Source organism: Osmia bicornis, unplaced genomic scaffold, assembly GCF_907164935.1.
Source record: "Osmia bicornis bicornis unplaced genomic scaffold, iOsmBic2.1, whole genome shotgun sequence".
In the NCBI taxonomy this organism is placed as follows: Eukaryota; Metazoa; Arthropoda; class Insecta; order Hymenoptera; family Megachilidae; genus Osmia; species Osmia bicornis.
Window position 1 is genome coordinate 2,498 of NW_025791221.1, and position 12,497 is coordinate 14,994.

The 12,497-nt window shown below is 44.2% G+C and overlaps 2 protein-coding genes across 2 annotated transcripts; both read left to right on the forward strand.

Moving 5' to 3' along the window:
- Positions 1-1,518: 1,518 nt before the first annotated feature.
- LOC123988887 lies at positions 1,519-2,361 on the forward strand. Its single transcript, XM_046289645.1, has one exon. The coding sequence runs from the start codon at positions 1,519-1,521 to the stop codon at positions 2,359-2,361; it is 843 nt and encodes a 280-aa protein (XP_046145601.1).
- Positions 2,362-3,120: 759 nt separating this feature from the next.
- Positions 3,121-6,963, forward strand: LOC123988885. The gene has a single exon (XM_046289643.1). It carries the CDS (start codon positions 3,121-3,123, stop codon positions 6,961-6,963), a length of 3,843 nt encoding a protein of 1,280 aa, XP_046145599.1.
- The last annotated feature ends 5,534 nt before the right edge of the window (positions 6,964-12,497 follow it).

Here is a 12,497-nt window from a genome sequence, read left to right on the forward strand (position 1 = left end):
AATATTATTATTACTATATCTACATTAGATATAATGTAATATACTGATCCCTTCCCACCGATCAATGAACATGTAATGACAGTATCGATATTACTATATCTACATTTGATATGTAATATACATTTAATGACAATATCATTATTACTATGTCTACAATAGATATAATGTAATATAATGATCCCTTCCCACCGATCAATGTACATATAATGGAAGTATAGTTATTACTACACGTACATTAGATATGTAATATACATTTAATAACAATATCATTATTACTATATCTACATCAGGTGAAATTTAATATACTGATTTAATCCCACAGACCGGTGCACATTTAATAACAATATCATTATTACAATATCTACATTAGATATAATGTAATATAATGGTCACATCCCACCGACCAATGTACATATAATGGCAGTATCGTTATTTCTATATCTACATTTGATATATAATATACATTTAATAACAATATCATTATTACTATATCTACATCAGATGAAATTTAATATACTGATTTAATCCCACAGACCAATGTACATTTAATAACAATATCATTATTACTATATCTACATTAGATATAATGTAATATAATGATTTAATCCCTCAGATCAATGTACATTTAATAACAATATCATTATTACTATATCTACATTAGATATAATGTAATATAATGATCCCTTCCCACCGATCAATGTGCAAATAATGGCAGTATCGTTATTACTATATCTGCATTCGATCTGCTGCAGTATACTGATTCCTTCCCACTAATCAATGTACATTGAATAACGTTATCATTTATACTATATTGTTGCGTGAACGCGAGTATAAAGGGTCTCCTCGTTACGCGGGGCCCGTCCGAGAGGTGCTGCCGCCTCGCGTTCTTTTTCGGGAACTAAACTCCTCGGGCGAACGTCGCGTACCGCGTAGCCATATTGTCTCTTGTTACTGACACGGGAACATAGAGCTCCGTACGGTATTCAAAGATTTTCGTGAATTTCAAGAGATTCTGCGCAAGCCTAGCTATAGTTTGGTTATCCTCGACTCCTCGTTGTGTATTGAAAGACGGATTCCGGGAAAACCCCGGTGTTGTGAGTTTAACGGCGATTTTCTCACCGGCTTCGTCGACGACGCCACGTGTTCGCACACGGCTAACGGACGCCACGGTTTTCCGCCTCAGTTCGGCCTCCTCGAGCTTGTCGGTCGCCTCAGTTCAATCTGAACACTTTTGTGTATACCTCGTGTGAGTGGCCGAGCCGATTATTGTACAATTTAGTGATCGCGCGATCCTCGCACGGTGTAACGGCCTCCGCACACCTCCTGTGTTTTTTTTTGTTTACCTCGAGACTCTACATTTTAATAAACTGACAACAATTCGACAACCTCGTGCATTTTTTTTGTGTTTAATTTTCTGTGTCCGGCCCCCCTCGTTCCCCTCGAAACAAACTGGTCCTTCGAGCCGGATTCGGTGATAACGGTTTGTACGTGAGTGAGCCCTCGTGTCGAAAAGTGAAAATGGCCACCTCCAACCTCGAGGGAAAGTTCGACTTGCAAGTGTCGCGGTTCAATGTGATCAAATCAATGGCAAAGGCCGCCCGGGAAGGCGCCTATGAAGACTATTGCCTCTCCGCTTTAATTCAGAAGGAGGAATTCCTTGACGGCTACCTCGCAAAATTCGAGACGCTTCACGAGCGGCTTTGTGAAGCGAAGGTTGAGGGCCTCACGGACTACCCCTACTTTAAGGAGCAGACATATGTGGCCGCCGTCGAAGCCTACGCCGCCGCCAAGTCCATCATCACCACCTTACGGGAAAAACGGGAGGAGAGTTCCCCTCATAAAGCGGATTGCCTCGGCCGGAGCTCCCTCATGCTCTCCTCAGGAGGGGCGCGGCGCTCCCTCCCAAAGATCCAGCTGCCGACGTTTTCGGGAAGTTACAAGGAATGGCGGCCCTACTCGGATCTCTTCTCGTCGATGGTGGGTGAGTGCCCGGACATCGACCCGGTGGAGAAGATGTATTACCTCAAGGCCAGCCTCTCCGGAGAAGCGGCGGGCCTCGTGGCCAATATCCCAGTGAGCAGTGAGGCCTTCTCCCGCGCCTGGGCGACCCTCACGCGGCGATACGAGAATCCGAGGCTCCTCATCTCGGCACAGGTGGACCGGCTGGTCAACAGCACCCCTCTCCCTCCTCGCTCGTCGCAGGCTCTGAACGGTCTCCTCTCCGAGGTTATGGAGTCCTTGGAGGCCCTCAAGGGTCTCGCCGTTCCCCTCGAAAATTGGGACGTGATTCTGGTTCACCTCGTTGTGCGCCGCCTGGATACCATTACCCGCGAGGCTTGGGAAAACCACCTCGGCCACTAGCCTAAGCATCCCTCCTGGAAGGACCTCCAGGAGTTCCTCATGGGACGAGCCCGAGCACGGGAGAACCTCGAGCTCTCCAGGGAAGAAGCGCCAACCTCGAAGGCGCCTATCACCTCAGGACGTCAGCCGGCCGCCTCCAGGCCCCCTCTTGCCTCCGCACGGACTCCCTCACGCCCACCTGCCGCTCCAGCAGTCAGGGCTCTTCACACCTCCGAGCTCCCTCCTAACTACAAGGATGGATTGTGCGACATGTGTGGGAAGCGGCATTATATAACGGACTGCCCGGACTTCCTCGGCCTCCCGGTGATGGAACGCCGCAAGGTGGCCGTTCAATATCGCCTCTGTTATAACTGTCTCGACCGGCACGGTGCTCTGAACTGCCGCAGTGAACGACGGTGCCGCACGTGTGGCAACAAGCACCACACCCTTATCCACGTCCCGGCTCACCCTATGGAAGACCGTCCAAAGGACAGTGGGTGGCCAGGGATTCCCTCAGGTACCCCTGTTCCGGCTGTCCCTCGGGCCGCGGCCCACCACGCTGCCGTCAACCAAGCTGCCGTGGACACCGCAGTGAAGGAAGCCTCAGTTGAAGATCCAGGCTCCTCGGCGGATCACCACCTGGATGACGCCTCCCCACCGCACTCTGAATGACTCCCCCAAGACGAACAACCGCCATCGGCACTCCTCCAATCTACGGTACTCCTCGCCACCTCCTGAGCTCTCCTCGCCGCACCTCATGGACGGACGCATCCGGTTAGAATGCTCCTGGACTCCGGTTCGGAACTCTCGTTCATCTCTGAAAGGTTAGTTTCTCTCCTTCAACTATGTAAGAGACCACCTCAGTTACCCCTCCTGGGCATCGGAGGGCGGAGTTCAGGACGGACGCGAGGAGTGGTATCCATCAACCTACGGGCTCTCCAGTCGGACAATTCACTCCCCGTCGAGGCCCACGTTCTGCCTCGGGTCACCGCCACGCTTCCGTCGGTACAAGCCTCCTCAACCCGGTTACCTCATCTTTCAGGATTGCAACTTTCTGATCCGGACTTCCTCATTCCCGGTCCCATCGATATCATCCTGGGAGCCGATGTGTTCGGCCGGCTCCTCTTGCCGGAAATGGTCAAGGCTGACCAGACCTCGCCGATCGCCCTCGCTACAATCTTCGGATGGGTAGTTCTCGGACCCCTCGTCGCCGGACCGCCTCACGGAGAGAAGGTAGCTCTCCACGGAGCAGCTGATCATGAGCTCCACGAACTCCTCACTAAATTTTGGATGCAAGAAGAGGTTCCTTCGAAACCCTCGCTAGCCCTCACTCCGGAAGAGCAAGAATGCGAGGCACACTTCTCTCGCACCCATTCTCGAGACTCCTCCGGTCGCTACGTGGTGCGACTCCCTCTCCTGGGACCTCGGACTAACCTCGGGGACTCTTACGAGACGGCTCTTCGAGGCCTTAGACGGATTCAACGGCGCTGCACGGCCAATCAGGCGTACGGACGCCTCTACAAGGAGTTTCTGCAGGAGTACGAAGACCTCGGACATATGCAACCAGCCTCGGAATCCTCCTTGGGCACCTCCACGATCTTTTACCTCCCACATCACGGGGTTTTAACCTCTAAGGGTTCGCAGCCGAAACTGAGGGTCGTATTCAACGGCTCCAGTGCCACCTCATCCGGGACTTCTCTCAACGACCTCATGCATACAGGTGCGAAACTGCAATTAGATATTTCGGACGTCCTCTTGCGGTTTAGACGATTCCGGTATGTGTTCACCACGGACATCGTAAAGATGTTTCGGCAGGTCGCTGTACATCCAGCTGATTGGGACCTTCAACGTATCCTCTGGTCGGACCCTCAAGGGAAGACGGTCAGCTACCAATTGACCACGGTCACCTACGGTACGCGATCAGCTCCTTTCTTGGCGGCAAGGGCGCTGCTGCAACTCGTGCACGATGAAGGTCACCGGCACCCCCTCGCTGTGCCTCCACTTCTCAAGGGCCGCTATGTGGATGACATTCTCGGAGGAGGCGACACAGCCAAGGAAGCCGAGGAAGTCGCGGTTCAGCTGACTCAGCTCTGCAGGGCGGGCGGGTTTCCTCTTCAAAAATGGTCCAGCAATTGTCCAGAGCTCCTCAAGGTTATCTCCGGAGACGGCTACACCTCAAGCTCGACCATGGATTTCTCCGATCTCCCCACAAGGATTCTGGGCTTATCTTGGCAACCTCTAGCGGATCACTTCTGGTTTTCCGCTGCACGCACCTTTCGAGATGCAGTGACGAAACGAACCATCCTCTCGGAAGTCGCACGTCTGTTTGATCCGCTCGGATTCCTCGCACCCCTCACGATACGAGCGAAGATTCTCCTCCAGGAGCTGTGGCTTGAACAGCTTGGATGGGACGAACCACTTCCTCCCTCCACAGCTCTCCGCTGGACAACATTCAGAACAGAACTACAGGACCTCTCGGACCTCCACATTCCTCGGTGGCTCAATCTCACCCCGGAGGGTCGAGTTGAGATTCACGGATTCTCGGACGCCTCACAACATGCGCTGGCTGCAGTTGTATACCTTCGGATTTCGTCCTCCACATCGTCGTCAACTCTGTCGCTAGTCTGCGCCAAGACCAAGGTGGCGCCCCTCAAGAGACTTACCATCCCTCGGTTAGAGTTGACGGCCGCTCTCCTGCTCGCAAGGCTCGCACAGTATGTACGGAATACCCTCGAGCTTTCCTCGGCACCGGTGCACCTCTGGATGGACTCTGCTGTCGCGCTGACTTGGATCAGTCATCATCCCTCGAGATGGAAGGAGTTTGTGCGGAATAGAGTCGGGGCAATTCAAGACGCCTTACCCGGCGCTCGCTGGAAATTCATCTCAGGGCGCGACAACCCCGCGGACTGCGCATCTCGAGGTCTGACACCGACCCAATTGAAGGCTCATACCCTCTGGTGGACTGGACCGGACTGGTTAAGGGCGCCTCCTCACGAGTGGCCGACGGGGCAATCAACCCCTCATCCAGACGCAGCCTTAGAAGAAAGACCTAAGGTTACCCACGTTTCCACCGTGGAACAACATCCTTTCCTCCTGCAACTTATTGAACGGTGCTCCTCCCTCACTCGACTCCTCAGGGTTGTTGCGACGTGCCTCAGGGCAGCCGCACGCTGCCGGCGACTACCGAACTCCTCATTGAACAACCCTCTCTCTCCAAAGGACCTCGCACATGCACAACTGTCCCTCACTCGAGCCACTCAAGGCTTTCATTTCCCCTCTGAGCTACGGACTCTCCTCAAGGGTGGAACCCTCCCTCGAGCTCATCCGCTCTCTCGATTGACCGCCTTTGTTGACCGTGATGGCATCCTCCGAGTTGGCGGTCGACTTCAGCATGCACCTCTGGACTCGGACGCACGACATCCGGCGATCCTTCCCCGGGAATCAATCTTGGCTGATCTCCTCATCAAGGACGCTCACCTGCGTACCCTTCACGGCGGTACCCAGGCAACGTTGGCTCACCTCAGGCGATCGCACTGGATTTTAGGCGGTCGGGCCCCGGTGAGGTCACACATCCTCCGGTGCGTGAGATGCGCACGGTTCCGGGGCCTCCGAGCAGCTCAACTAATGGGCCAGTTACCTCCCGCACGGGTCACACCAGCCAGGGCCTTCCTCAATACCGGAGTAGATTACGCTGGACCGGTGCTCCTCCGCACCTGGAAGGGAAGAGGAGCGAAAACCTTCAAGGGATGGATTGTCCTCTTCGTCTGCTTTGCCACCTCGGCCGTCCACCTCGAGCTAGTCTCGGATTACTCCTCAGACGGGTTCCTCGCTGCCTATCGGAGATTCATCAGCCGGCGTGGCATCTGCCAGACCTTATTCAGCGATTGCGGCACCAATTTTCAAGGCGCCGACGCAGAGCTACGCCGCCTGTTCGCCTCCGCCTCGAAGGAGCTCCACGAGCTGGCCGGACGACTGGCCAACGACGGGACAAAGTGGGAGTTCAACCCTCCAGCAGCCCCTCATTTCGGCGGGAAATGGGAAGCCGCCGTCCCTTCCGTCAAGCATCACCTCAGGCGAACCATCGGAGACACGCTCCTCACGTTCGAAGAGCTCACCACCTTACTAATCCAGGTAGAAGCTATCCTCAATTCTCGACCCCTCTGCCCCCTCACTGAGGATCCTGAAGACCTCTCCGCTCTCACACCTGGACACTTCCTCATTGGAGACGCGCTCACCTCTGTTCCGGAACCCTCTCTCACCTCCATAGTCTCCTCTCGGTTATCCCGCTGGCAGCTTATCCAGCAGAAGGTGCAGCATTTCTGGCATCTATGTCTCCACAATTACCAAACCATCTCCAAGTGGCACCATCCCTCGCATGAGCTCAAGGTGGGCTCTTTGGTGCTCCTCACGGATGAGCGACTACCCCCCTCGAAGTGGCCCCTCGCCAGGATTCTCCAGCTACACCCAGGAAAGGACGGACTCACCAGGGTGGTTACCCTCAAGACGGTCTCCTCCACTCTACAGCGGCCTATTACGAAGCTGGCAGTACTACCAACCCACGACGACGTCCAGGCCTCCTCCCCTCATGGTTCGACAACGGGGTCGTCGAAGGCGGGCGGGTAATGTTGCGTGAACGCGAGTATAAAGGGTCTCCTCGTTACGCGGGGCCCGTCCGAGAGGTGCTGCCGCCTCGCGTTCTTTTTCGGGAACTAAACTCCTCGGGCGAACGTCGCGTACCGCGTAGCCATATTGTCTCTTGTTACTGACACGCGAACATAGAGCTCCGTACGGTATTCAAAGATTTTCGTGAATTTCAAGAGATTCTGCGCAAGCCTAGCTATAGTTTGGTTATCCTCGACTCCTCGTTGTGTATTGAAAGACGGATTCCGCGAAAACCCCGGTGTTGTGAGTTTAACGGCGATTTTCTCACCGGCTTCGTCGACGACGCCACGTGTTCGCACACGGCTAACGGACGCCACGGTTTTCCGCCTCAGTTCGGCCTCCTCGAGCTTGTCGGTCGCCTCAGTTCAATCTGAACACTTTTGTGTATACCTCGTGTGAGTGGCCGAGCCGATTATTGTACAATTTAGTGATCGCGCGATCCTCGCACGGTGTAACGGCCTCCGCACACCTCCTGTGTTTTTTTTTGTTTACCTCGAGACTCTACATTTTAATAAACAGACAACAATTCGACAACCTCGTGCATTTTTTTTGTGTTTAATTTTCGGTGTCCGGCCCCCCTCGTTGCCCTCGAAACATATATCTACATTGGATATACTGTAATATACTGATGCCTTCCCACAGATCAATGTAATTTTGGTAACAACTTCATTATTACTCTATCTACATTAGATATAATGTAATATACTGATCCCTACCCACAGATCCATGTACATATAATAACAGTTTCGTTATTACTATATCTACATTAGATATGTAATATACATTTAATAACAATATCATTATTACTATATCTACATTAGATATAATGTAATATAATGATACCTTCCCACCTATCAATGTACATATAATGGGAATATCTTTATTACTATATCTGCATTAGATCTGCTGCAATATACTGATTCCTTCCCACAGATCAATGTACATTGAGTAACAGTATCATTTATACTATATCTACATGGGATATAATGTAATATACTGATGCCTTCCCACAGATCAATGTACATACAATAACAGTATCGTTATTAGTATATCTACATTAGATATGTAATATACATTTAATAACAATATCGTTATTACTATATCTACATCAGATGAAATGTAATATACTGATTTAGTCCCACAGACCAATGTACATTTAATAACAATATCATTATTACTGTATCTACATTAGATATAATGTAATGTAATGATCACTTCCCACCGATCAATGTACATATAATGGCAGTATCGTTATTACTATATCTCCATTTGATATGTAATATACATTTAATAACAATATCATTATTACTATATCTACACCAGATGAAATTTAATATACTGATTTAATCCCACAGACCAATGTACATTTGATAACAATATCATTATTACTATATTTACATCAGATGAAATGTAATATACTGATTTAATCCCACAGATCAATGTACATTTAATAACAATATCATTATTACTGTATCTACATTAGATATAATGTAATATAATGATCCCTTCCCACCGACCAATGTACATATAATGGCAGTATCGTTATTACTATATCTCCATTTGATATGTAATATACATTTAATAACAATATCATTATTAATATATCTACATCAGATGTAATGTAATATACTGATTTAATCCCACAGACCAATGTACATTTAATAACAATATCATTATTACTGTATCTACATTAGATATAATGTAATATAATGATCCCTTCCCACTCATCAATGTACATATAATGGCAGTATCATTATTACTATATCTCCATTTGATATGTAATATACATTTAATAAAAATATCATTATTAATATATCTACATCAGATGTAATGTAATATACTGATTTATTCCCACAGACCAATGTACATTTAATAACAATATGATTATTACTATATCTACATTGGATACAATGTAATATACTAATACCTTCCCACAGATCAATGTACAAATAATAACTGTATCGTTATTACTATATCTACATTAGATATGTAATATACATTTAATAACAATATCATTATTACTATATCTACATCAGATGAAATTTAATATACTGATTTAATCCCACAGACCAATGTACATATAATAACAATATCATTATTACTATATCTACATTATATATAATGTAATATAATGATTTAATCCCACAGATCAATGTACATTTAATAACAATATCATTATTACTATATCTACATTAGATATAATGTAATATAATGATCCCTTCCCACCGATCAATGTACAAATAATGGCAGTATCGTTATTACTATATCTGCATTCGATCTGCTGCAGTATACTGATTCCTTCCCACTGATCAATGTACATTGAATCACGTTATCATTTATACTATATCATCATTGGATATAATGTAATATACTGATGCCTTCCCACAGATCAATGTAATTTTGGTAACAACTTCATTATTACTATATCTACATTACATATAATGTAATATACTGATCCCTACCCACAGATCCATGTACATATAATAACAGTTTCGTCATTACTATATCTACATTAGATATAATGTAATATAATGATCCCTTCCCACCGATCAATGTACATATAATGGCTGTATCTTTAAAACTATATCTGCATTCGATCTGCTGCAGTATACTGATTCCTTCCCACAGATCAATGTACATTGAATAACGGTATCATTTATACTATATCTACATTGGATATAATGTAATATACTGATGCCTTCCCACAGATCAATGTAATTTTGGTAACAACTTCATTATTACTATATCTACATTAGATATAATGTAATATACTGATCCCTACCCACAGATCCATGTACATATAATAACAGTTTCGTTATTACTATATCTACAATAGATATAATGTAATGCACTGATACCTTCCCACAGATCAATGTACATATAATAACAATATCGTTACTACTATATCTGCATTTGATATGTAATATACATTTAATAACAATATCATTATTAATATATCTACATCAGATGAAATTTAATATACTGATTTAATCCCACAGACCAATGTACATTCAATAACAATATCATTATTACTATATCTACATGGGATACAATGTAATATACTGATACCTTCCCACAGATCAATGTATATATAATAACAGTATCGTTATTACTATATCTACATTAGATATCTAATATACATTTAATAACAATATCATTATTACTATATCTACATTAGATATAATGTAATATAATGATTTAATCCCACAGATCAATGTACACTTAATAAAAATATCATTATTACTATATCTACATTAGATATAATGTAATATAATGATCCCTTCCCACCGATCAATGTACAAATAATGGCAGTATCGTTATTACTACATCGGCATTCGATCTGCTGCAGTATACTGATTCCTTCCCACTAATCAATGTACATTGAATAACGTTATCATTTATACTATATCTACATTGGATATAACGTAATATACTGATGCATTCCCACAGATCAATGTAATTTTGGTAACAACTTCATTATTACTATATCTACCTTAGATATAATGTAATGTAATGATCCCTTCCCACCGATCAATGTACATATAATGGCAGTATCGTTATTACTATATCTGCATTCGATCTGCTGCAGTATACTGATTCCTTCCCACAGATCCATGTACATATAATAACAGTTTGGTTATTACTATATCTACAATAGATATATTGTAATATACTGATACCTTCCCACAGATCAATAGACACTGAGTTGCATTGAACTTGTCGCAATGAAGTTGGCTACAAATTCACTAACACATTCACGCCGCAGCGTCGGTGAACCGAACTCGCCATCGGCTCACCGACACGGCGTGAATGCGTTAGTGAATTTGTAGCCAACTTCACTAACGCATTCACGCAGCGTTGGTGAGCCGATTTGTCGCAGTGAAGTTGGCTACAAATTCACTGCGACAACTTCGATGGGACTTAGTGTACATACAATAACAGTATCGTTATTACTATATCTACATTAGATATGTAATATACATTTAATAACAATATCGCTATTACTATATCTACATCAGATGAAATTTAATATACTGATTTAATCCCACAGACCAATGTACATTTAATAACAATATCATACTATATCTACATTAGATACAATGTAGTATACTGATACCTTCCCACAGATCAATGTACATACAATAACAGTATCGTTATTACTATATCTACATTGGATACAATGTAATATACTGATCCCTTCCCACCGATCAATGTACATGTAATGGCAGTATCGTTATTTCTATGTCTACATTAGATATGTAATATACATTTAATAACAATATCATTATTACTATATCTACATCAGATGAAATGTAATATACTGATTTATTCCCACAGACCAATGTACATTTAATAACAATATCATACTATATCTACATTAGATACAATGTAGTATACTGATACCTTCCCACAGATCAATGTACATTCAATAACAATATCATTATTACTATATCTACATGGGATACAATGTAATATACTGATACCTTCCCACAGATCAATGTACATTTAATAACAATATCATTATTACTATATCTACATTCGATATAATATAATAGAATGATCCCTTCCCATCGATCAATGTACATATAATGGCAGTATCGTTATTACTATATCTACATTAGATACAATGTAATATACTGATACCTTCCCACAGATCAATGTACATATAATAACAGTATCGTTATTACTATATCTACATTTGATATGTAATATACATTTAATAACAATATCATTATTACTATATCTACATCAGATGAAATTTAATATACTGATTTAATCCCACAGAGCAATGTACATTTAATAACAATACCATAATTACTGTATCTACATTAGATATAATGTAATATACTGATCCCTACCCACAGATCAATGTACATATAATAACAGTTTGGTTATTACTATATCTACAATAGATATATTGTAATATACTGATACCTTCCCACAGATCAATAGACACTGAGTTGCATTGAACTTGTCGCAATGAAGTTGGCTACAAATTCACTAACACATTCACGCCGCAGCGTCGGTGAACCGAACTCGCCATCGGCTCACCGACACGGCGTGAATGCGTTAGTGAATTTGTAGCCAACTTCACTACGCATTCACGCAGCGTTGGGTGAGCCGATTTGTCGCAGTGAGTTGCTACAAATTCACTGCGACAACTTCGATGGGACTTAGTGTCATACAATAACAGTATCGGTTATACTATATCTACATTAGATATGTATATACATTTATAACAATATCGCTATTACTATATCTACATCAGATGAAATTTAATATACTGATTTAATCCACAGACCAATGTACTTTAATAACAATAATCAGACTATAGCTACATAGATAGCAATGTAGTATACTGATACCTTCCCACAGATCATGTACATACAATAACAGTATCGTTATTACTATATCTACATGGGATATCAATGTAATATACTGATACCTTCCCACAGATCATGTACATTATAATAACATATCATTATTTACTATAT

What these genes read in the sequence shown, in the direction of transcription:
- LOC123988887 (XM_046289645.1), top strand. Translation starts at nt 1,519, where the DNA reads ATGGCCACCTCCAACCTCGAGGGAAAGTTCGACTTGCAAGTGTCGCGG.
- LOC123988885 (XM_046289643.1), top strand. Translation starts at nt 3,121, where the DNA reads ATGCTCCTGGACTCCGGTTCGGAACTCTCGTTCATCTCTGAAAGGTTA.